Below are 25,037 nucleotides of genomic sequence, written 5' to 3' on the forward strand. Positions count from 1 at the left end.
CCAGATCGCAAACACGTCGTCGACGTATCTGAGCCAGACTGTCGGTTGTAGCGTGGCAGAATTAAGAGCCCTTTGCTCAAAGGTTTCCATGTAGAAGTTAGCGATTGGGGGGGATAATGGTGAGCCCATGGCTGTACCTTCCTTTTGTAGGTAGAATTTGTTTTGCCACACGAAGTAACCGGACTTTAGTACGTGGGCAAAGAGGGCCGTAATGTCGGGCGGAAATTTGTTCTGTAGTAGGAGAATTGTGTCATTGATGGGGACATTAGTGAAAAGGGCAGAAATGTCAAAACTGACTAATAAGTCGTCTTTGTCAAGTGTTATGTTTTTGATTTTGTTTATGAAGTGTTGTGTGTTTTTTTATGTAGGAGGGGGGAATGACCTACCAACTCCTTGAGTGTTGCCGCTAATTTCTTGGCTAGGTGGTAATTGGGACTGTCTATTCCTTCCAAAACAAATTCTACCTACAAAAGGAAGGTACAGCCATGGGCTCACCATTTCCCCCCCCCCCAATCGCTAACTTCTACATGGAAACCTTTGAACATTTCAACCATATACAAAAAACCATTCAACCGACAGTCTGGCTCAGATACGTCAACGACGTGTTCACGATCTGGCCACACGGGCGACAAATGCTAAACACATTCCTCAGCCACCTAAACAAACAACACGAACGCATACAATTTACCATCGAAATCGAAAACCAAAATTCGCTCCCATTCCTAGACACACTAGTTACATGTCTTCCTTCAGGCCGTCTATCCTTCACGGTCTACCGAAAACCGACACACATGGGCCAATACATACATGCGAATTCATACCACCACCCAGCACAAAAATATGGAGTCATTAATACCCTTAAAAATAGAGCCACAACTATTTGCTCTAACCAGCAAGCCCTGAAACAAGAACTAAAAATCATTAGTGACACATTCATAAATAATGGCTATAACAAAATTACTGTCAATAAAATACTCTATAAAACCACAACAAAAACGAATCTAGATTACAGTAAAACCATAGCCATCCCATACATTAAAGGGTTATCAGGAAAAATCAACAGAATCCTACAACATTATAACCTCAATGCCACCTTTAAGCCACCCACTAAACTTAAAACCATATTCAGCTCCTCTAAGGATCCTCTCCTCCCATTAGCACATCCTGGAGTCTATTGCATCCGCTGCACCTGTAAATTACCATACATTGGTGAAACAGGATGGACAATCCCTATACGCAAGAAAGAACACATTAGACACATTAAATATAACCATTATGGTGAAGCAGGTCTCTCAGACCACACATTAACACCCTACACCAAATCACCTGGAAAAGCACCTGCTCCTTACACCGCACAAAAACCTGGTACGAAAGAAAATTTAAGGAATCCTGCGAAATCCTGATAAACCACCCAAATATCAATAACAAAGATGGTATGAAAATTCCAAGGATCTGGATAGCACACATTCAGCCAACCTAATATGAAAGATTCAACATAAGTCAGGACTCTAGCCAATCCGCTAGTATTAGAAACCATTCCACTCCAACTGGCTGGAAAAATGTTAATATATGTATATAGTAGACAACACAAATAATAGGACTCTAGCGTTGATGTATAATTTTTTATTTTTAATTTGTATTTATTTATTTTTTTTCCACCAGAGGTCAGGCAAACAATTGTGGTAGCGGTTGGTCAGTGTCTTTAATGAACCAGTTTGATTGTAGTATAGCTTGTTTCTTGTGTATATTTGTATGCTCCAGAAGATGACCTTGACATAAAGGTCGAAACGTCGAATTGTAGATTTTAGTTATATTAAACTAAAGTTTTTATTCAAACACGGTAGTTTCTACATAATTTTCAAAAATGCATTGTGTATTCTTACTTTTCTCTTGTTGTCTCTTTACTTCTCCATTGATTTACTTTAGATATTTCATCATAAGTGCTAGAATTCTTTTGGTTTTTTTTAATTCAAACCCAACTTTCACCTCCATAGTGTGAACTGTTGGTATTATTATTATTGAACTGTGTTTAGTATTTACTTTTGAGTTCTTTGCTGAGCTATGTTTTTTTTTTTTTTTAAGTCTAAAGAGCCCTTACTTATTCTGTGTTTAATAGTATCTGTGGAAACTTCATGTTTTTTTTTTTCACTCAGAACACCTAAAGCAGGGCACCACCATTTTGTAAAAAGTTCACCTTGTTGATCAATTCAAACTTGTGGGTTCGAATCCAGCTATGGCATGAATATTTATGTTTAGGTGGGTGATGAGTTTCATCATCTAGTGTGAGATCATCTTTCCCTGCTTATTGAAGTTCTGAAGTAGCTTGAAATAGTTCTGTGTTTGATCTCTAGAAGGTAGGGTTTCTGGACTGTGTAAAAATTCAAAAAATATATAAAATTCATTTTAAAAAAAGTAGAAAATCCTTAGTCCATCCACAGTAAAGATTTACAAAAATCTTATATGGTAATGAATATGGTAAAGATTTACAAAAAAAAAAAAAGTGCGTGTACCACATAAAGAGTATCAATCGCATGTGCTTGTGTGCACGCACGCACACTTGAGCATTAAAATGACAGTAAATAAAATTAGAAATAAAAAAATCTGGAAATAAGCTGTGATTATTTTTAAAACTCTTCAAAATTGTAAAAATTCTGTATATCTGTTAAAACTAGCCACTATAAGGAAATATCTAAAAAAAAAAAAAAAATTTTTTTTTCCATCTAAAGTATAGGATGACAATAACTCATTCATCACAATCAAAAAATTATGCTGCTTCACTCCTTTGATTACTTTTGGAATGACCCATATTTAATTTGCCATTTTCACTAAAAGTTGTACCCTAAACAGCTGAAATATTTTACTGGTTCTACAGATTTTTCATTGAGAATGCAGTTGGAGTAAATCTCTTCTAGATTTACAAAACTGAAATACAGATCCTTGTTATATTTCCATAATTTATCAACTCTTATAATGAAAATCTGATCCTGACAATCCCTGTTTGGCTGAAACCCAGCTTGTTCTTTCCCAAGTTTCTCTTCTACAATTTTTTAGCCTCTTGTCAAGTATGCTTGTAAAATCTTACCTGTAACACTCAGCAGGAAAATTTTTCTATAATTTCTCACATTAAGTTTTTTTATCAGATTTGTACTGTGAGTGGTTTACTCGAATCACCTGGAATTTGATCTTCTGACCAGGTATGCTTGTCAGAAGATCAAATTTTTATACCACTGTAAAATTTTTATACCTCCATATTTAAGCTTTTCTAGATAAATATAATCTTCTCCAGCTGCCTTTCTTCTTCGAGGACCGATGTGTGTAACTTTAATTGCATTCCTCTTGAATGCTTCCCCACCGCGATTACTAAAGAAGATGTGCAGTCTTTCACTGCACATCTTCTTTAGTAATCTTTTAAAATAATTACTCCAGATATTTAGAATATCTTTACATGAATTCAGGTTTTTTATTAATATTATCATCGTCATCTCTGATTCATTTTACAGTTTGGAATGAAAAGAAGAGTACTCTCTCCTCCATTTTGAAACCTTTTTTTTTCTCTCTCTCTCTCTCTCACTCAGTAGGCTCCAGAACATTTTGCCACCTTCATGATATTTGGCTTCTGTATTCTTACCAAAGTTTTTCTTTGACTTTTTAGCTACTTTTAGCCAATTTTGAGAAGTCAACCTAATTAACATTCCTCATCCCTGTGTGTCGTGAATTCATATTTATTTAAATTTATTTCTTTGAAAGCTAATAGTTGTAGATGAAGCTGTTCTCCTGCAGTTCGTATATTGCCACACATGCTTGCATTTTAAATGTGTTGTGCCAATTTTGTCTATCTCTTTTCATCTGAAAGCATTAACAGTGGCTAGGGAGCCTAGCCAAAAATTCTGCAATTATTAAATAATTTTTTTCTTATCTTCTTCTTCTTCTTCCTAACATGGATTTTAGGCCAAGTGGCCTGGTCCGGTCTCATGCCATCTCTTTATTGGTCTTTCGATTCTTCTTTTTCCACTTATTTTGTATCTGTATAATATTTTTGGTAGTCTGCTGTTGTCCATTCGATTTAAATGTTCTAGCCATTTTTGTTTGTACTGTCTTATGTAGTAATTAATTGGTTTTATTTTCAGCGATTGTAAGATTTCTTCATTTGTTTTATGGTCTCACTTGGTATATTCAACTGTTTTTCTGAGGAACTTCATTTCTGCTGTTTGAATTTGTTTTTCATCTTTCCTTTTTATGGTCCATGTTTCGCTTTCATATAGTACAGTTGGTTTTGACAAGACATTATATAGTCTGATTCTAGTGTGTTTTTGGATGGCTTAAATATATTATTTATTATGCCTTTTTTTCTTATATAAGTATCATTTCATTACTATTTTTAGTATGTCATCTGCATATCTATTTAGCTCCATTCATAGTTAAGAAAAAAGATTTGAATAACTTCTCAACAGTGCTTCATAGTAAAAATCACAACAGAGGAAAATAATTTATTGATCTTACTTATATTTCATTGGATATTTAACCCATCATTCTCAAAGTGCAAAATTACAAATGTGATAAAACATATAGCACTTCATTATTATTATTAAGAGAGACCTCTAGTGAGTCAGGGACTCATCGAGGGAGACCACATATTACACGCACCAGCTGTCATCCTTGTTCTTAAATTCATTCATGCTGCTGCATACACGACATCCAGTGGCAATCCATTCCAATCGCATACCAATCTATGAGAGAAAAATCTAGCTCTCATTGCCTTCTTAGCAGCATTCATTCTCAGCTTCAAAGGATGTCCTCTCATCCTTTCTCCACCATCCATAAAATGAAAAGGCTCTGTATGACCTTTTCAGAAATTTCTTAGTCTCAATATCACTCCTGTTTCTCCTGTTTGTTAGTGTCTGCAGTCTACAAAGTCTCGATCTGTCTTCATAATCAGTATACCGCAATCCTGATAACATTTTTAACACACTCCTTTGCATTCTCTCTGCACTATATCAGAACCCCAACAGAAACCAGAAATCCAGACCTGCTCACTATAGTCCAAGTGAAGTCTTATCAAGGCCTTGTAAAGAGGCAAAAGAACATCCTTATCTTTATATGTTGAAGTTCATTTCAGCATTGCAATTATCTTTTCAGTTGTATTTGCAATCGTTGCTACATGGCCCTTGAACGTCAACGATCCCTAGCTTATCAGTTTGTTCTAGCATAAATAATCCCACCAATATAATATGACATTGGATATCTAAAATCATGCCAAAGTGCATGATTTTACATTTACTGACATTGAACCGATATCCATTTTCCCATGCCCATAATTCCTGTCTAATCAAATCATTCTGCAAGTACTGCATGTCAGCCACATTCCTGATTACCCTACTTACGAGGGTGGTCTAAAAAGTTCTCGGCCTAACAATGAAAAAACAAATTTATAATTTTGAAATTATTTTTATTTTTCGATGTAATCTCCCTTAAGAATAATACATTTATTCCAGTGATGCTTTAGCACCATTATCCCTGTAGTGGTACTCAGTAAGGTATGCAAAATACCCCTCTACAGCTGCAATTGCCTCTTGATTCGAAGAAACACGCTGACCAGTGATGAAGAGTTTTAGTTTTGGGAAGAGATAGAAGTCAGAGATGAAATGTCCTGATGAAGGATGATTTTTTTCTTCTGCAAACCTGGTCTTTTCTCATGAATTTTTTTGTCTAGTATGGTTAAAAGATCGCAGTAATATTCCCCGGTTATTGTTTTACCCTTTTCAAGATAATTAATAAACAAAATGCCTTTAGCATCCCAAAGCACCAATGCCATGACGTTTCCTGCTGATGGAACCGACTTTGTCTTCTTTGGTGCTGAACAACCATTTTCTATCCACTGTTTTGACTGCTGTTTTTATTCTGATATGTAATGGTGAATCCAAGTCTCATCCATAGTAATAAATTGATGCACAAAATCAGTTTTATTCTTTTTAAAGCACTCCAAGCACTGTCCAGAGATTTTCATGTGAATGCATTTTTGATCTGCTGTGAGCAAGTGTGGCACCCATCTTGCACAAAGCTTTTTCATTTGCAATTCTTCATGCAAAATATATCCTACGTGTTCTTTTGAAATGCTATAGTCTCAGCAATTTCGCACACTTTGACTCGCCAATCATACAATACCATATCGTGCACTTGATCAGTGATTTCTGGTGGTGTTACTTTTTGGACGTCCTTCATGTGGATCATCTTCAAGGCTGGTACAGCCACAGTTAAACTCGGCAGCCCATTTCTTAATTGTTGAAAATGAAGGAGAAGAGTATCCATAAACTTTTATGAACTTCGAATGAATTTCTTTTGCCATTAAACCTACTTTTACAAAGAATTTTATAATTGCATAATACCAATTTTATCCATTTCATGGATACAGACAACACTTTTGCTTCAGATAGCTGTATAAAACAAACTACTTGATAGAATGACTTGTAATCTGCTTATGACAGATGTACCAACTTAGTAAAAAAAAAATCATGCCGATAGTGTTGCCATCTATGGTCAAGGCCGAGAACTTTTCAGCCCACCCACATATGTGAAGGAATGTCTAGCTACAGGGGTCGACAACCTTTTTTGGAGTGAAGAGTCATTTTTAAAATTACAGTAGTATCTCGCTAATCCGAACTGCGGTTTGAAAGAAAAAAAAGTTTTATTTATTACGTATTATTATTTGTGTGCTATTATTTTTATTTAATAATTATCATTTTAACTATTATTATTTATTTTATTATTATTACAGTACAGTATATATATATTTTTTTTCATACTGTCGATTGTACGGTTACACTGTAGGCCTATTTTGATTTATTGTGTGTTCACATTTGCTTTTTTATATACTGTACAGTACGTACTGTATTGTCGGCATGAATCACCGCTGTCGAGCATCATAGAAAAAACTGTGGCCTAGAATTTACGAAGATAACTAGAGTGATAGACAAAAAGCGGACATTCAAAACGGGCATAGTTTGGTTAAAAATATAAATCCAGATGTTGAATTTCACAAACAGATTGTACGGAATGGATTACAGGCAGAACCGAAAGTGAATTCGAAATCAAATCAGATGCTTAAATTATAAATATGATGCCCCAGAATGAATTAGCAGATGATGATGACGATAGAGAACTCTAAGAAAAAAAAAGTAAAACACCAAGAAGCAGTTGACAGTTTTAATATGTGTATAGAATGGGCTAAGCAGAATGATACGTTATCCACAAAATTTTATTGCTAATGCAGCTCCGAGAAGAAGCATTCGAAAAAAGTTTAGCTTCCAAGAAGCAAAAGAAAATCAATGACTTAAAAAAAAAAAAAAAACTTTTTTGTGTTATTTTGTGAAACTTTTTTTGTGTTGTGTTGTGTACAAGAAAGTGATATTTTTTACACAAATTAAGTTACGTACTGAACTATGCAATTTTATTAAATCAGAATCCTCAACAATACAGGTAAATAAACTAAATATTTTTACTAAAATTAACTTGCATACTGTATTATTTTTTTAAGTTTTATATTACAGTACAGTAGCATTTTTTCTATCAGTTAATTCATTTATTTACAGAATTAAATTGATGTACATTAGAATCTGATTAATTTGTCTTAAACGCTAGTTATTGTTGCCTCTTGGGGGAAATTCGCTAATCTGAATGAGCGTGGTTTTTATTAGTTTGATTAGCGAGATACCACTGTATATCTGTTTAAAAAAAATTAGGGAGATGCACGTTTTTTTTTTTTTTTTTTTTTTTTTTTTTTTTTTTTTTTTTTTTTTTTTTAATTATTATTATTACAGTAACACATTGTCATACTTGTAAAACACAAGGGTGGCATGTCACATGAAATTATATGATATTTTAAAATATTAATTAAAAAAACAAAGATTTCCTTCTCCTTACAAAAGCATATGTATAAATTCCAATAACATACCTATTTCTTTAATTTTTTTAATTTAAAATATCTTCTTGGTGCGACTTTTGCTGTTGAACTTCTTCAGATAGTTTCTCAGTGTGTGGCAAATACACCGTAATTTTCATTTTCAAGCATGACAAAAGACTCGCATTGTTTAGTTGGTTTCTCGACTTACTTTTAATAAAATTCATATTAGAAAATATTTGCTCACACAAATATGTCGATCCAAAAATCGATAGAAGTCCAAATGCGTATGTTTTTAACTGAATGTAAGTGTCCGGTAAACAATTCCACATGTCAAATACAATCTGATCTTGCTTTTTAAGATCTTCTATTTCAGACCATTTGTGTTGTATTGCAAGGATAGATTTTTGTCTTTCCAACTCCTCCAGGTCAGCTTTAAGATTTCTAAATTTTGAATTCTACAAATCCTTGGTTTTCAGGTCCTCTAACTCAAGTTGAAATGCAGCCTCATCAATTCCAGCAAAAGGTGAAAAATTTAATTCGGCAGGATTAATTTCAAGTGGTTGCAATAAAAATGACATAGTTGCCTTGTTCTTTCTAAACTCCTCAAATCTCCCATTAAATTCAGATTGCATATTTACCACAATTTCTTTGAAAAGGTTAAACTTATGGAATTATCAGCTTGTTCTTGTTGATATTTCTTCAACGTAGAAAAAATGTAATAATGTGCCTTTCTCTAAGTCTGTCGCAAACAAATATAAGTTTTGTTCAAACGAAATCACTTCTTCTAAAAGCAAAACTGCTGTATTTCCCTTTCCTGTAGTTTCTTATTTAGTCCATTTAAATAGGAAGTCATATCCACCATAAAGTAGAATTTTTGTAACCAATGAGTATCTTCTAACTGTGCATATTCAAGGTCCTTTTGTCTTAGAAACAACTTAACCTCTCCAAGGCAAGTGGCAAATCGCATCAACACCACACCTCTGGAAAGCCATCTTATTCTGTTATGCAAAAGAAGATCTGAATATTCGCAATTGATTTCTTTAAGAATTTCACAAAATTTCCGATGATGTAGCTTTATTGCCATTATTTTGTTAACAATTTCTACAACCAAATCCATCACTACTGTTATCGCTTTTGGAAAAGTTTGTACACAGAGTATCTCTTAATGGATTATGCAGTGAAAGGAAAACATCATGCAAAATTTGTTTTTTAAATAAAGAAACAAAACCTTTTTTTGTACCTTTCATGCTCAGCGCCCCATCGGTTGAAATAGATATTATTTTGTTAATATTAATACCCTTACTTTTCAAGCAAGTCCTAACAGCAGATTCAATGTCTTCTCCATGAGTTTGTCCTGTAAGTGGCAGTATATCGAGTAATTCTTCTTGAGGTCCTTGAGAGTTTATGTATCTACAAATAAGTACAATGTCATCCACATTGCATGATTCGTCACAGGCAATGGAGAATCCTGGTATTGAATTTACATCTGTAACCTGCTGATTTGTTATATCTTCTGCCATTCGTATAGTTCTATCCCTTACAATCTTAGCACATAATGGCATGTCTTTTATTTTTGTAATTATTTCCCTTTGTTTTTAAAATCGTAGAAAAGATATTCGGATATTTTAATAAAACATTCTTTCACATATTCGCCGTCCATAAAAGGTTTTCCTTGTTTAACAACTTCTTGAATGGCCACAAAACTAGCAATAGTTGTATTTCTTGATTCTTTTATCCATTTGGAAAATGAACATTTAGTTAGATTTACTTTGCATTGCAACTCTTCTACTGCCTTTTTTCTTTCATCTCCCTGTGGATATGCTTTGTCAAATGTATCGTGTTTATATAAAAAATGTCTTTGTATATTTGATTTTTTATTATTTGAAAGTTTTTCATGGAGCTTTGGAGCTTTTCATGGCATATTAAACACATTGGAAATCCTGCTGTATTTGCTACAAATGCGTAGGTTTCAGCCCATTCACTTTTAAACTCTCGATTTTCTTGTTCTATCTTTCTCTTCTTTGCTGACATTTTAAATACTATAAAAATATTTTTATTTTGTTAATATTTAATTGAATGTTACAATATTCACGTTACCTAACACAATCACCAGTAAATAAAAGCATGGCAACGTCAATTACAAAAACTTTACTTATTTTAACAAAGTGAGCAGATTTACATAGCAAACCAGCACTATATGCGAAGACAACGGGCGCGTTCAGACAGGCAAGCGCTACCGTAGCGCTACATGTGCTAGCCTAGTGTGACGTCATAAATGTGTCTGAGCCAACTGCTTGATCGTAACACTACCGTAGCGATCGCCATTCACTACAAATTAATTTAATTTGTAGCTATTAATTTTCTCTCCAAAGTAGTGCTCTGCCTGGCTGATCGCGCCCAATGTAAACTGACATTTTTTGAATATCGACATATGCTTGGGGTCATCTGACCTACAAAATATTTCTTTTTACTTCTATGTCTAGATAGATCGTTTAATAACGAAAAGAGCCGCATACGGCTCCGGAGCAACAGGTTGCCGACCCCCTGGTCTAGCATATGGTCTGCCAATTCTAACTTGTCATACAAATGATTGCTAATGTATATTTATGTTTTTCAAGGTAGATGCCCTTATGTCAAAGTAAGGGTAAGTTGTGAAGAATAGTTATTTTTTAGCATATGTACAAGAGAATGAAGCTAATCCTTTAGAAAATGGTATGGAGATTGTATTTGTGGAGAACTTTAGTTATCATTTCTGGCATAACCTTGAATATAAGGAATGTTAATAGTTTTTGCTGTGATCCTGTGTGCTTATTGCGGGATGGGTAGAGGGGCATATAATATTTTGTATTTTTATATGGGTTGTAGCCATTGGCTAAAAAAGCATTGCGAGGGTGCCTAAATTCAGTAGTAAGCATTGCTTCATTTCAATAAATAAACCTAGCTGTGTGTGTGTGTGTGTGTTATTAAATTACTTAGGAAATTGAACAACGTAGATACGAATATAAATTAAATTACACTTTAATAAATATTTCCGATATTTCGGCAACATCACGTTGCCATTTTCAAAAGGAACTTACAAAAACAGGCACGTGCACATAGGCACTACAACACGGTAACTGAGAACGAAGAGATGAAGCTATTATTTTCCTAAAAGTCATGATGGTGCCCTCTAGCAGGCTAAGTAGGTGTTCTTGGCCGTTGGGCTGAAGGTCTGCTGATGTAAGCCTCCCAAATTTGGGGCAGTCGCATACAACCAAATTTGTTGAGGTTTGGAGAGTTTCCTTGGGCTGAGGATGATTACATAGTCTTTCGAATTTGTATTTGCTACAATGTATTACTGTAACTTTCTTCCACCGTATTCTGTGGCGTGTATCCAGAGCATGGTCTGCAAGACCAGAATGGCTGTACTTGTGAAAACAGATGTAGTCCTTGTGTTCAGAAATTCTGATATTCGCTGTCCTGCCAGTTTGGCCAAAGTAAGACAGTTTACAACTGCAAGGGACCTGGTATACACCAGGTAGATCTAGGGGAAGTGGTTGGTCTTTGGTGGAGCAGATAAGGGATGCCAATTTTCTGTAAGGCCTGTAACAGGAGGTCAGGTCATGTTCTTTTTAAATTTTGGTGATTTTTTTCTGAGGTGCCTTGGATGTCGGGAATGTTGATGGATTTAGAGTAATCCTTGTTGTCGAGGGGGGGGGTGGCTGTGGTTTGTAGGTTTAATATTTTTTGGATTTTTTTTTGGGGGGGGGGGGGAGCCATTGGTTGAGGATGTGATTTAGTTCAGTGTTTAGGGCCATGTCGTTAGAACAGATTAGTTTAGCCCTGTTGTATAGTGTTTTCACCACTCCATATTGTTGTGGGGGGGGGGGGATTGTTGGTGAATGTATCTGCCTGTATGGGTGAGTTTTCTATAAACTGAGAAAACCAAGGTTCCATCAGGCTGGTGGGTGACTAGTGTGTCTAGGAAAGGGAGGCTGTTGTTTTCCTCTTTTTCCAGTGTGAACGTGATTCTGGAGTGTTGGTTGTTTGAGTGTGTTAAGAAGGAGAGGAGTGTTTCAGAGCCATGTGGCCAAATAGCAAACACATCATCAACATAGTGAAGCCATATAGTTGGATTTTGTGGGGCAGAGGCTAAGGCTTTTTCTTCAAAGGTCTCCATAAAGAAATTGACCAAGGGTGGGGAGAGTGGTGAATCCATGGCTGTCCCCTCTATTTATTTGTAGAATTTTCCCTGCCAAACGAAATAGTCTGAGTTCATTGTGAACTGAAATAGGGCTGAGATATCAGGAGAAAATTTAGCTTTGATTAGCTCTAAAGTTTCCTTGAGTGGGACATTGGTGAATAAGGAGGAGACGTCAAGCTGACCATTATGTCAGTATGTTGGATTGTAAGGTTTTCTATGCTGGCTTTGAAGTGGGCTGAGTTTTTTATGTGTGATGGTATGTTGCCAGTATAGTGTGTGAGCTCTTTGGCCAAATGTTTAGCTAATTTGTATGTGGGGAAATCAATGCCATCCACTATGGGACATAATGGCACATTTTTTTTTGTATTTTTGGGAGTCCGTAAATATGGGGAGGATATAGAGTTAAATGGCTTTAATCTGTTGGTAACTTCTACAGGCCAAGAAGTGACTTTCTTAAAGAGCCTGTGAAGTTTTCTAATTTGTGAGTTGGTAGGATTATATTCGATAGGGAGATAAGTAGCCCGATCTAATAGAAGAGCATTAAGCTTACCTATGTAGTCCTTTTGGTTAAGTACTACAGTTGCATTTCCCTTATCCGCTTCGGTGATAACTAATTCTTTATTATTCCTCATTTCCTGTAGAGCTTTATATTCATATGTTGTTTTTGGTGGTCTTGCTTTGGAGAGGACACAAGCTACATCCGGTCTTACACTGTTGGCGATTTCATGTGGAAGGTGGCGGATTCCCCCATTCGATCTGGATCATAATATCCTCACTAGGTATTTTTCTGGGAGCAATGGCGAAGTTGTGGCCATGTGAAAGCGCATTGAGTGCTTCAGGGTGACTGAAGAAAGGTTGATTACAGTGTTGGTAGCAAGTTTTGGATTGATGGTAGAGTTCTTTTTTAATTTTTCGAATTTTTTCATCTGTCAGCCTCATATTTTTTCAAATTCTTTGTCTGCAGTGGTTCTACAAACAAATAGAGGGGACAGCCATGGGTTCACTGCTCTGCCCACCCTTGGCCAATTTTTTATGGAGACCTTTGAAGAAAAAGTCTTAGCCTCCGCCCACAAAAACCAACCATATGGCTTCGCTACGTTGATGATGTGTTCGCTGTTTGGCCACATGGCTCTGAAACACTCCTCTCCTTCTTAACATACTTAAACAACCAACACCCCAGAATCAAGTTCACCCTGGAAAAAGAAAAAAACAACAGTCTCCCTTTCCTGGACACACTAGTCACCCACCAGCTGGAACCTTGGTTTTCTCAGTTTATAGAAAACCCACCCATACAGGCAGATACATTCACCAACAATCCCCCCCCCCTCACAACAATATGGAGTGGTGAAAACAGTATACAACAGGGCTAAACTAATCTGTTCTAACGACATGGCCCTAAACACTCAACTAAATCATATCCTCAACACTTTCTCAACCAATGGCTACCCCCCCCCCAAAAAAAAAAAATCCAAAAAATATTAAAATCTACAAACCACAGCCCCCCCCTCCACAACAAGGATTACTCTAAATCCATCACCATTCCCTACATCCGAGGCACCTCAGAAAAAAATCACCAAAATTTAAAAAAAACATGACCTGACCTCCTGTTACAGGCCTTACAGAAAATTGGCATCCCTTATCTGCTCCACCAAAGACCAACCACTTCCCCTAGATCTACCTGGTGTATACCAGGTCCCTTGCAGTTGTAAACTGTCTTACTTTGGCCAAACAGGCAGGACGGCGAATATCAGAATTTCTGAACACAAGGACAACATCCGTTTTTACAAGTACAGCCATTCTGGTCTTGCAGACCATGCTCTGGATACATGCCACAGAATACGGTGGAAGAAAATTACAGTAATACATTCTAGCAAATACAAATTCGAAAGACTATTTATGGAATCAGCCTCAGCCCTAAGAAACTCTCCAAACCTCAACAAATTTGGTTGTATGTGACTGCCCCAAATTTGGGAGGCTTACATCAGCAGACCTTCAGCCCAATGGCCAAGAGCACCTACTTAGCCTGCTAGAGGGCACCATCAGGACTTTTAGGAGAATAATAGCTTCATCTCTTCATTCCAAGTTACCGTGTTGTAGTGCCTACGTGCACGTGCCTTTTTTTTTTGTAAGTTCCTTTTGAAAATGGCAACGTGATGTTGCCGAAATATCGGAAATATTTATTAAAGTGTAATTTAATATATATTCGTATCTTCGTTGTTCAATTCCTTAAGTAATTTAATAATGCATAACCAACATATAAGCCTGTGTGTGTGTGTGTGTGTGTGTGTGTGTGTGTGTGTGTGTGTGTGTGTGTGTGTGTGTGTGTGTGTGTGTGTGTGTGTGTGTGTGTGTGTGTTTTGAAGATGCCATTGTAAGATATCTGTATTAAAATTTAGATATCCCACAAATTAAAAAATCCAAATAGTTGTACCTTATTGCTCAAGCTTTGGAATGAACGAGGAGAGTATGAAACAGAATAGAATAGGAAGGTGTTTGAGTAAAAAAAAAAAAAAAAAAAAAAAAAAAAAAAAAAAAAAAAAATTCTGCAATATTATTTATTAATACTGAAAAAACATAACAAATGTCCAATTAGATGAGAATCAATGTGACTTGCTGCTAACTTCTGAACGTGTCTCTCAACATCTGGCAAGTAATTTTCAACATTGAAAATGCTGGGTGACTCTTCCATTTTTGCAGACGGTTTCTTGATTCATTTTTAATATACTTCATGTTTGAACATATATGTTCATAGAAATACATTGAACCAAAAATTGAGAGAAGTCCGAATACAAATATTTTCAAATTTATATACATGGTCCAGTAAGCTGTTCCACATGTCAAACACACTAATATTATACATAGTGAAGAATTTATGGAGACACAACACACACACACACACACGTTAGAATAATTACTTTACTTAACATTAGGAAAGTAACATTCGACGTTTCGACCTCTGCATTGAGGTTATCATGAGGTAAAATGCATATGTATAAGATACAAGCTACATGACACTGCACTATACAAAGGCAAAATGAATCAAGATGCTTGTTAATCTTTTAACTTAGCCTGACCTCTTGTGGAAAAAAAAATATAAATAAATAAAATACTAAAATACAGATAAATTAAAAACAAACTACATTAAACATTTCTAAAGTGCTTTTATATTGAGATTTTCTTCTGGATGTTATAAGGGTTGCAGTGGGTCCTCCACATTCTTGGAATGATTAATCCATCATTTTTGTTTAGGTTTGGTTAATGTTTTAGCATTTCACAAGCTTCTTTGAATTTTCTCTCAAACCGGGTTTTAGTGCGGTGTAGGGACTGGGTGCCTTTCCAGTCGATTCTGCAGCATGTTTGGAGTGCATGGTCTGATAGGCCTGTTTTACCATAGCGGAGGTATTTGATGTGTCGTTTGTGTTCGTCTTTTCTGATTGGGATAGTGCATTCTGTTTCCCCTTGGAAGAGCTAAGTAAAGTTGAAGTAGTGTTTTATCTATTTTTTTATGAAATGCTTCTAATATAGAATATGGCTATGGCAGTCTTGTAATCTTTTTTGTTTTTAGTGGTATTTTTATGGAGGATCTTGTGAACCATTTTTTTTATTTGTATTTTTTACAAATGTTTGGTTAATGATTTCGAATTCTTGGTTCAGAGCTTGTTCATCAGAGCAAATGTTAGGGCTCTGTGTTTAAGGGTGCTGATGACTCCTAGTTTTTGTGTTGGATGGTGGTATGAATTTTTATGTGTGTATTGACCTGTGTGTGTGTAGGTTTGCAGTAGACTGTGAAGGAGACAGCCTTAGAGAAGACGTGTGACAAGTGTGTCTAGAAAAGGAAGAGAGTTGTTGTTTTCGATTTCGATGGTGAATTGGATATGTTTGTGTTGTTTATCCAGGTGGCTTAGGAATGTATTTAATGTTTTGCGGCTGTGCGGCCAAATGTCGAAAATATCATCAACATATCTGAGCTAGACTTTGGGCTTTAGGCTGGCCAAATCTAGAGCTCGTTGCTCAAAGTCTTCCATGTAAAAGTTAGCTGTTGGGGAGGAAAGTGGTGAGCCCATGGCCATACCTTCTTTTTGTAGGTAAAAATTAATTTGCCACACAAAATACCCAGAGCAGAGTATGTGGGCAAAGAGGGCTGTGATGTTGGGTGGAAATACAATATGTTCTGTAAGAGAATAATAGTATCATTGATACTATTATTCTCTTACAGAATGTTACATTAGTGAAAAGGAGAGTTATGCCAAAGCTGACTAATAAATCTTCGTCATTGAGTGTGATGTTTCTAATCTTGTTTATGAAGTGTTGTGTATTTTTTATGTAGGAGGGGGGGGGGGGATGACCTACCAATTCCTTGAGTGTGGCTGCTAATTTCTTGGCTAAGTGGCTTAGCTTAGGGCTGTCGATTCCTTCAACTATCAGTCACAATGGTGTGGTTGTTTTGTGTATTTTCAGCAGACCATAAATTCTGCGAGTACAGGCATAATGCAGTATTAGTTTTTTGGTTGTTTCTTCTGGCCACATGGTCACTGATTTTGATTAACTGTATTGGTTTCTTTTTGATGCAGTTTGTAGAGTTGTAGTTCACCATTTGGTACATGTTGTTGTCAGATATCAAATGGTTCTTTTTTTTAGGTATGTTGTCCGATCAAGGACAATGGTGGCATTACCTTTATCTGCTTTTGTAATTACAATGTCTTTGTTATTTTTTAAGGATTTAATGGCCAATTTTTCTGCTTTGGTTAGGTTGCAACTTAGTTGATGATTAGAGTTTAATATGGATGATGTTTCCATTCTTGTTTGCTAAATTGGAAGGGAGGGATCTTAGACCTCTTTCGATATGATAAATGAAATCAATTTGTTAACTGGCGTTAAGGTTGTAGTTAGATTTGTTAATAACTTGGCTGTGGTCTGTTGGTGGTTGATTGCTCCTGACTTCACTCGTAGGTGATTGGCTTCCCCTTGTATTGTTGGTTTGTAATTGGCTGTTCCTCTAGATATGACATCTGGATTGTCTGTTGCTTTCTTGTTGTTTTAATGCTTGAAACTTTGCTGTTAATTTTTCTTTGTTCTTAAGTAACATGTGCTTGGCCAAGTGGTCTGTAATCCTGTCTAGAATATCCCAAATATTGGGATTAATGTAGCTGGATAGCTCTAATTTTTGTTGTAAAACGCTGGCTTGGGTAACTGCTAAGTTTTTGCAGGCCTCATGAATCTGTTCTCTTAACAAAGCTTTTTCTAAACGGCCATAAACACAGAGTGCTTCAGCTGAAATAAATTTATTTTTTAATTAATGCAGTTGGGTGTTAAGTTGCTAACTCTACATCGTTTTAGAAAGGCTAGCCGATTAATTAACATAGAAACACGTTTTCATTCTTACCGGTGGCTGCATTACTTGTAGGTCAAATCTCCATGGATTATGACAGTTTTTTCTTTTAAGGTTATATTGTGGTCAGCATTCATAGTGACGAATTTATGGAGACACAACACGTGTGTTAGAATAATCACTTTACTTAACATTAGGAAAGTAACATTCGATGTTTCGACCTCTATATTAAAGTGTCGAAACGTCATACCATTCATATCACCATCCAACACAAAAACTAGAAGTCATCAGCACCCTCAAACACAGAGCCCTAACAATTTACTCTAATGAACAAGCTCTGAACAACCAAGAATTCAAAATCATTAACCAAACATTTGTAAAAAATGGCTACAATAAAAAACCGGTTAACAAGATCCTCCATAAAAAATACCATTAAAAACAAAAAAATTACAAGAATGCCATAGCTATACCTTATATTAGAGGCATTTCATAAAAAATAGACAACACACTACTTCATCTTAGCTATTCCAAAGATCCTCTTCCATACCTGACCCACCCAGGGGTTTACAAAACCCATTGTACCTGCAATCTACCTGACATAGGGGAAACAGGATGCACTATCCCAATCAGAAAAGATGAACACAAACAACACATTAAATACATCCACTATAGTAAAAGAGGCCTATCACACCATCTTGGTGCCTTTCTAGTCGATTCAGTGGAATCGACTAGAAAGGCACCAAGTCCCTACACCTCACCAAAACCTGGTTTGAGAGAAAATTCAAAGAAACTTGTGAAACACTAAAATATTATCCAAACCTAAACAAAAATGATGGATTAATCATTCCAAGAATGTGGAGGATCCACTGCAACCCTTATAACAACCAGAACAAGTCCAGAAGAAAATCTCAATATGAAAGGACTTTAGAAATGTTTAATGTAGTTCTGTTTTTAATTTATGTGTATTTTAATATTTTATTTTATTTTATTTTATTTTTATTTTTTTCCACAAGAGGTCAGCCTAGGTTAAAAGATTAACAAGCATCTAGATTCATTTTACCTTTGTATAGTGCAGTGTCATGTAGCTTGTATCTTATACATATGTATTTTTCTTGATGATGACCTCAGTACAGAGGTTGAAACATCAAATGTTACTTTTCTAATGTTAAGTAAAGTAATTATTCTAATATGTGTGCTGTGTCTCCATAAATTCTTCACTTTGAATGCTGACCACCATGTAACCTTAAAAGAAAGAACACTGATATTATTTTGATTTTGTTTTAACTATTTTATGCTCGCCATCACTGCAACGATTAAACTTCGACACCTGGAAGTACACGTACTCTGCTCATGATGCATGGGCAAACTAAACTGAGAAATGTTTGCAACTTATGCTTGTCTTATATGTAGACTAAAAGTCAGAGTCACGGTTACATGTTCAAAGAGCCACTGTGGCTCCCAAACCACACGTTGCATCCTCTGCTGTAGAATATGAGTGAGATTGGACTGTTATGATAATTTTTTGTTCACATATTAGTTTACCAATTAGTAAAAAATTTTCTTTTAAAACTGAAATTTAAGTTATGCATAATAAAACTGTTTTCTTTTTTAGGCTAAATATTTAGTTCAAATTGGAGTTGAGTCTACTACAAAGAAGGAGTGAAACATCAAGAATTATATATTAAAAGCCTCTCCCTTTTTCTCTCAGTTTTATACTAATATATATCTAAATATTTTTTATTAATTTATTTTTTTATTTTCCATCTTTGAGAATAACACTTTTGACTATATTAGGATGTGTAATTAAGTGTTTGTATCATAAACGATTCAGTAAGTTCATGAATATGGATGTTTAATCTAGTTTTTAAACAGTAACATTCTTTGGAGTATTTATACACTCAGGAATATGAAAATGATTTGTTTTATTAAGAAGTGCCTATTCTGAACTGTGCTAATTTAATATTCTGTGTGTCCATTTTGATGAGAATTTTTGTTAATAGTATCACGGTACAGTCAGTTCTGACTATAGCAAACTTGTAAAGAACACAAGAATAGTTTATTATAGTGACAAACTAGTATATATGATATACTAATTTGCTAATTTTCTTTTAGCAAAGTTTATCTATTATACCTATAGAATTTTGACTTTGCAGTGTAGGAGTTTGTTATAATTGTATTTGCTATAGTGAGAGTTGATTATACAAGTAAAATACGTAGAGGTATGTTCACTCTTGAAAAACATAAATCGATCCATTATATTTTGGAATAAAATCACTTATTGCTATAGCCAAAAAAAAAAAAAAAAAAGTGTATTTATATAGACACTCCTCAGCATACATAAGTAGACCATTCCACAAGTCCTTATGCAAGTCTAAAATTATATAAGTTGAATTCTTCCCCTTATCTATTAGATACATACGTTTTACACCATATCCAGTTGAAAAATTTATAAACACTGAACACACTAAATATATTTTACAATTTGACCATTTGAAAGCCAGCATGATTTCTAAAACATGCAAACCAACCATTGCTTGCAGCAAACAACTGTGTTCCTTCAGGATATTTTCCTTAATCTCCTCAAATAAACTTCTTACCTAAGCCTATATTGTCATAAGGCTCAAAGGAACATGTTTCTGGATCTGGTCTTCCTTCCACATTGTAAACAATTTCTTCATCTCTGTTAGTACGCCTTCATGTTTTTTTGTTGTTATGGTTGTTTTTATGCTGGCTGTTCCTTTGACATGTTCTTTTGTATGCAAGGCATCCTTTTACTATGACATTTACTGTTGATACTGCAAGACTGAGTTCATGTGCTATATCTGATAAGCTTTGTCCACCTTCATATTTATTATCTATAATTTCATCTCTAAATCAATTGCAGTACGTTTGCAAGATGATTCAGGTTTTGATTCAAGGGCACATTTACTACCAGCCATTGTTAATAATATTTAGAAAAACACCAAAAACGTGAAAATAAGCACAATACTTTTTTAGGTGCGTTCTCTAATATATGAGAACTGGGATGATGTAGCATCCCATCGGGGTCTATTATTATTATCTGTCTGTGTGTGTGAGAGAGAGTTCAAAACGCAACACCCCCATCTAGACTGTCAACATTTGGGTGATGTAGCAAAACTTCATAGCACCCTCTATATGGTTGTTCTTACTCACAGAAGATACTCATATATTCTTTGTGTCCATTTACATTTACCAGAATTTTACAAAAGTACCACTACTTAATAGCGCTCTGCATAGCATAAGTCTTCACATGCATCATACTAGTTCTCACAAAAACAACTGAAATAACAATTAAAAAATTGTCCCAGAACAATATCAACCTGTAATACATATAAACAATTTAAAGTAAATTTAGTTTAATCCTTTATCCAAGTGTGAGCAAACAAAGTTTGCACCTGAAAGTATCTTTAGGACTGGGGAACTACTAGGCCTGGCTCTCACTGACGAGACCTCGGTAAAGGTCGAAACCGGTATGGGTAGTGGCCCTTGCCTTAATGCATAGCATTACACATATCCGCAAGGAGATGTGCTTTGCATTATGGGAGATACTGAGATAGGAGTAGTGAGAGCTTTCTCCACCTTTGCAACGAGTGGCCTGGTGTTGCACTACCTTACCCCAGTCCTGAAGATACTTTCAGGCGCAAACTTTGTTTGCTCACACTTGGATAAAGGATTAAACTAAACTTATTATAGTCTAACCAAGTGAAAAATAAACGCTAAACATTTTAAAGAGCTTGCTAAGCCTAATGTTTATTTGGTCATATGGAGAATTTGTCTTTCAAAACCAACCTTAGGTTGAAGAGCCCTCCCAATTATAAATCCATTTTTATTACTAAAACTTTTTTTTTTCCCTGCTTTAATATTGCTTTTATAAAAACTGGTCCACTATGATGAATTAATGACAAAATGATTTAAAATGACAATAATCTTCCCTAGTTTAATAGAATTTAATAAAATTTAGTATTTAGGGTCACTATTACAAAACAAAGTTAAGTTCACAAAACATAATTTTATTTCATCCAATGAATGTATTTTTTTTATAATTGTCTATAATAATTTCCTTACTTGTTTTATTATTTCATGGTTTTATCTAAATATTTAGCAAGAATATACATATTTATCTAAATTTAGGTAAAATATCATAAATATCTTGCTACTTTTAAATATGCAAAGTAAAATTTTAGAGTAATGCATTCTTTGTAGTATAAGTTAATTATTAAACACAAATGACAAAGTTTAAGTTTGAATGAATAATAAAGGTTGCTGATTATTCTATAAGCTTCCTTATTTTTTGGATATATATATATATATATATATATATATCATTAATTTTTCAGACTTTTCATCAGTTTTATTCAGACTATGTGATCCATTTTAGAATGACATGCACCCATGCTTGTAAAGAAAGTTATAAATTTTAGGCACTGTATTATATATTATTTCTGAAAATTTCTCATGTAGTTCTTCTAATTTCAAATGAATATACCGTACTATACATGCTAATTTTGCTAAGGAGCACTTTTTTTTTTTCATCCATTCTTTCACTGTTCCCTCAGTATAGTGCTCTTTGCACTTCTAAAGATGTGCCACATTGAAACAACTCATATACCGTAATTATGTAGCTTCACTTTTATTCATTCATTTTGAGATTTCATCATTTCCCCACATCATTCATCCTTTTCTATTGTTTTAATCTTTGGCCATATATTTTTAACCTTCATTTTTAATTTTTAATTATTCACAGTTTAATTCTTTTGTAATTTATTATTTTATGGTTCAGTTTCTTCTAAACAATTTACCAATAATAGTATTATCTCTGTTATGTTCCAAGTTATAAATTTTAAAGTTATGAAGATAGAAAGATGGAGTTCTCTAGATTGATCCAAGGTATCTGTCTCAAAATACATTATCTGTATCATAATAGTTTAACTCATTGAATCACTAATAAAAGCTAGCATGTTTAAAAACACATTGGTTATAAATTGTATTTTCATTAGTGTGGTACTTTTGAATGCATATTTCATAAGTAGCACAATATGAAATGGTTCCATATTTTTTATTTACAAAATTTGTTCATTAATTATTGTGCTTGCCCAATTTGGATCAAGTTTTGCATGCTATATAGCCATATATTTGATCTTATGCAAGGTAGTCTTTATCTAAGAAGTCCTAAAGATACTTTCAGGCGCAAACTTTGTTTGCACACACTTGGATAAAGGATTAAACTAAATTTATTATTAATACAGCAATCCCTCGATTAATGAGCCTAATGCGTTCTTTAAAACAGGCGCATTAATCAAAAACATACTAATCAAACATAATAACCTATGGGAAAATGTATAATTCGTTACTCAGATTTCTTTTTTGACCCTTAATTTTTTTTATAAAAGAATTAGGGTATGTCTCAGCACCTAGTTAAAAGAAAACCATGAAGCTGAAAGACAATAAAACATATTCAGAATATAAATTTATTATTCTGCTTCTTAACAAAGAATTGAGCTAGCATAGTTTGGCGGGCATTCTGTTTATTTTTTTCATACAACTGACGGTATGGCCCTATTGCCTCTTCTGCAAATTTTATATTCTTCAGGTTCTTCCTGCTGTGCATCTAAATTTAGCAGGTTGGAATCACTCAACTTCTCAAAATGAGATGTAATTAACTTAGATTCATTTGAAAAGCCTCTAAAATCATTTGCACAATATGGAAGAATGTGCTTCCAAATGGCTAGCAGTAATTTCATTCACCTTTGCGACTTTATAACAAGGCTGAGATTTCTCTGATTTGGCTAGAAAAGTCTTGGAAGGCATTTGCTTACAAAAAAAGGCTGGTTTCATCGCCATTAAATATTTGTTGATCACAATAGTCCTCTTCTTACACAATTTTCTTCAAAATCTCTGGATATCTCCTTATCTGCACTTGTAGCTTCACCTGTGATTAGAACATTATGTAGGCTATTTCTCTTTTTGAAATGCTCAAATCACCCAGCACTAACGTGGAATTCTTCTTCTTTTCCATCATTGATAGCCCTTTCTTTCCAGGTTACAAAGAGACGATGCTTTTGATTTAATAAAGCCAGTGATCATTTTAACACTTTTATTTTTTGTTCACTAATTCTTTTACTCATGATTAAAGGTTAGGAAAAATTTAAAATAAAAAAGTAAGGAAAATACAGTAATTGCATGAGATATGATCAGCAAAATGCTATGTAAAGCAGATGACATAAATTTTGCGGTAAATTTGGAACATAGTGTACATGGAAATAGTGTAGTGTGCCATTAAAAATAACTTTGTAAAATATTTCAAGTCGGTAACTAAATTATTTCATCCTGGTGAGTGATTTTTTAAAATAGTTAGCCATAAAAAATGTATAGATCGAAAATTTTTAAAATCTGTAACATTTATTTTTAAGATGTATATAGGCACACTAATCAAATTTTGGTATCGAAAATAAATGACGCACTAATCAGGGGGGGGGGGCATTAATCGAGGGATTGCTGTATTTATAATAATTTATATATAAGCTTTTTCTCTCAAATTTAAAACTTATAGATTTTGGATTCTTATTTATCACATGAAACATTTTAAATTTGTATGCAATTCTCTTGCATTAACAAAAAAAAATACTTTTGCATAATATTTTAAGACAAATGATAACGTGATTCCTATCAGAAAGAAGGTAAAAAAAAAATGTGACATAGCAGTTAATGTTCTTAAATAAGCATTCATATTTTATTTCAAGATTTTGTTAAGTACTTAGTTACTGTTAGCAGGATTGTATTCATCCATTTCACTCTATATTGTGGACTATAAACATGTCCCTGATGATGCCTGCTATATAATTAGCAGTACAGAGTTTAATTTTTATCAGTAATTCATATTTGAAGCAGATACTGAAATTTAGCATAAGAACAAACAGCATTCCTTGATCATAATTTATTACCTTTATATGTACATAATTTCTTCAATAACATAAGAACTGATAGCTTTGTAATTTTGATTTGTGGAGGTTTTATTTATTATTTATTGTTGTGTTATATTTTTATTATTAGTTGTTGCTTTTGCACTGGTTGTTACATACAGTGATATTAGAGTATACGAACTGTTGTTAAATAAATGAATTGTTGATATAAGTAATTTGATCAGTGTGATAAAGGAAGTATTTGTTAATCTGTTTAGTATCACTGTATCTTTTTTTTTTTCAGGGAAAAAATATTGTGAAATAATTGAAAGTATTTCAAAGGAAGCATATCATTCTAATCTATGTTATTTATGATAGTTAAAATTGACTTTAGTTATGATGTTGTGTACATAAGATGGCTTTATTAAATTTCTGCTTCATGGGTTATTACATTCTCCAAGTATAATATGTAAAGTATTATATGTAATCTATCAAGTAATGGCCACTATTTTGGAAAATATACACTCATATTTCCTGTAACTGTGCTATTTTTCTTTCCTTTTTCTTTTTTTATTTTTCTTTCCCTCCCTATTTTTACTATCATTTAACACAAGTGTCATTGTTCAGAATTACCATGAAGAATTGCAATGTTTCTTTCGTTGTGAGACTACAGCTTTAAAATGTTCTCTGTGACAGACTACTAAAAAT

At 34.2% G+C, this 25,037-nt stretch overlaps 1 protein-coding gene across 2 annotated transcripts in view; it reads left to right on the forward strand.

Annotated features, from left to right (window-relative positions):
* The window catches only part of LOC150099665 (phospholipid phosphatase 1-like), a 137,902-nt gene extending 115,614 nt beyond the window's left edge, over positions 1–22,288 (forward strand). The window contains exon 6 of one of the 2 annotated variants that reach the window (XM_090404376.1): positions 22,262–22,288. In XM_090404376.1, coding sequence (XP_090260502.1) covers positions 22,262–22,267 — 6 coding nt within the window. In that variant the 3' untranslated portion in view covers positions 22,268–22,288. Of the gene's footprint in view, positions 1–19,021; positions 19,112–22,261 lie in introns of those variants that run through there. The other variant, XM_090404375.1, reaches the window with a different exon arrangement.
* Positions 22,289–25,037: the final 2,749 nt, after the last annotated feature.

This window comes from Typopeltis vanoorti, chromosome 14 (assembly GCF_054136105.1).
Source record: "Typopeltis vanoorti isolate ZY-2024b chromosome 14, IOZ_Tvanoo_1.0, whole genome shotgun sequence".
NCBI lineage: Eukaryota > Metazoa > Arthropoda > Arachnida > Uropygi > Thelyphonidae > Typopeltis > Typopeltis vanoorti.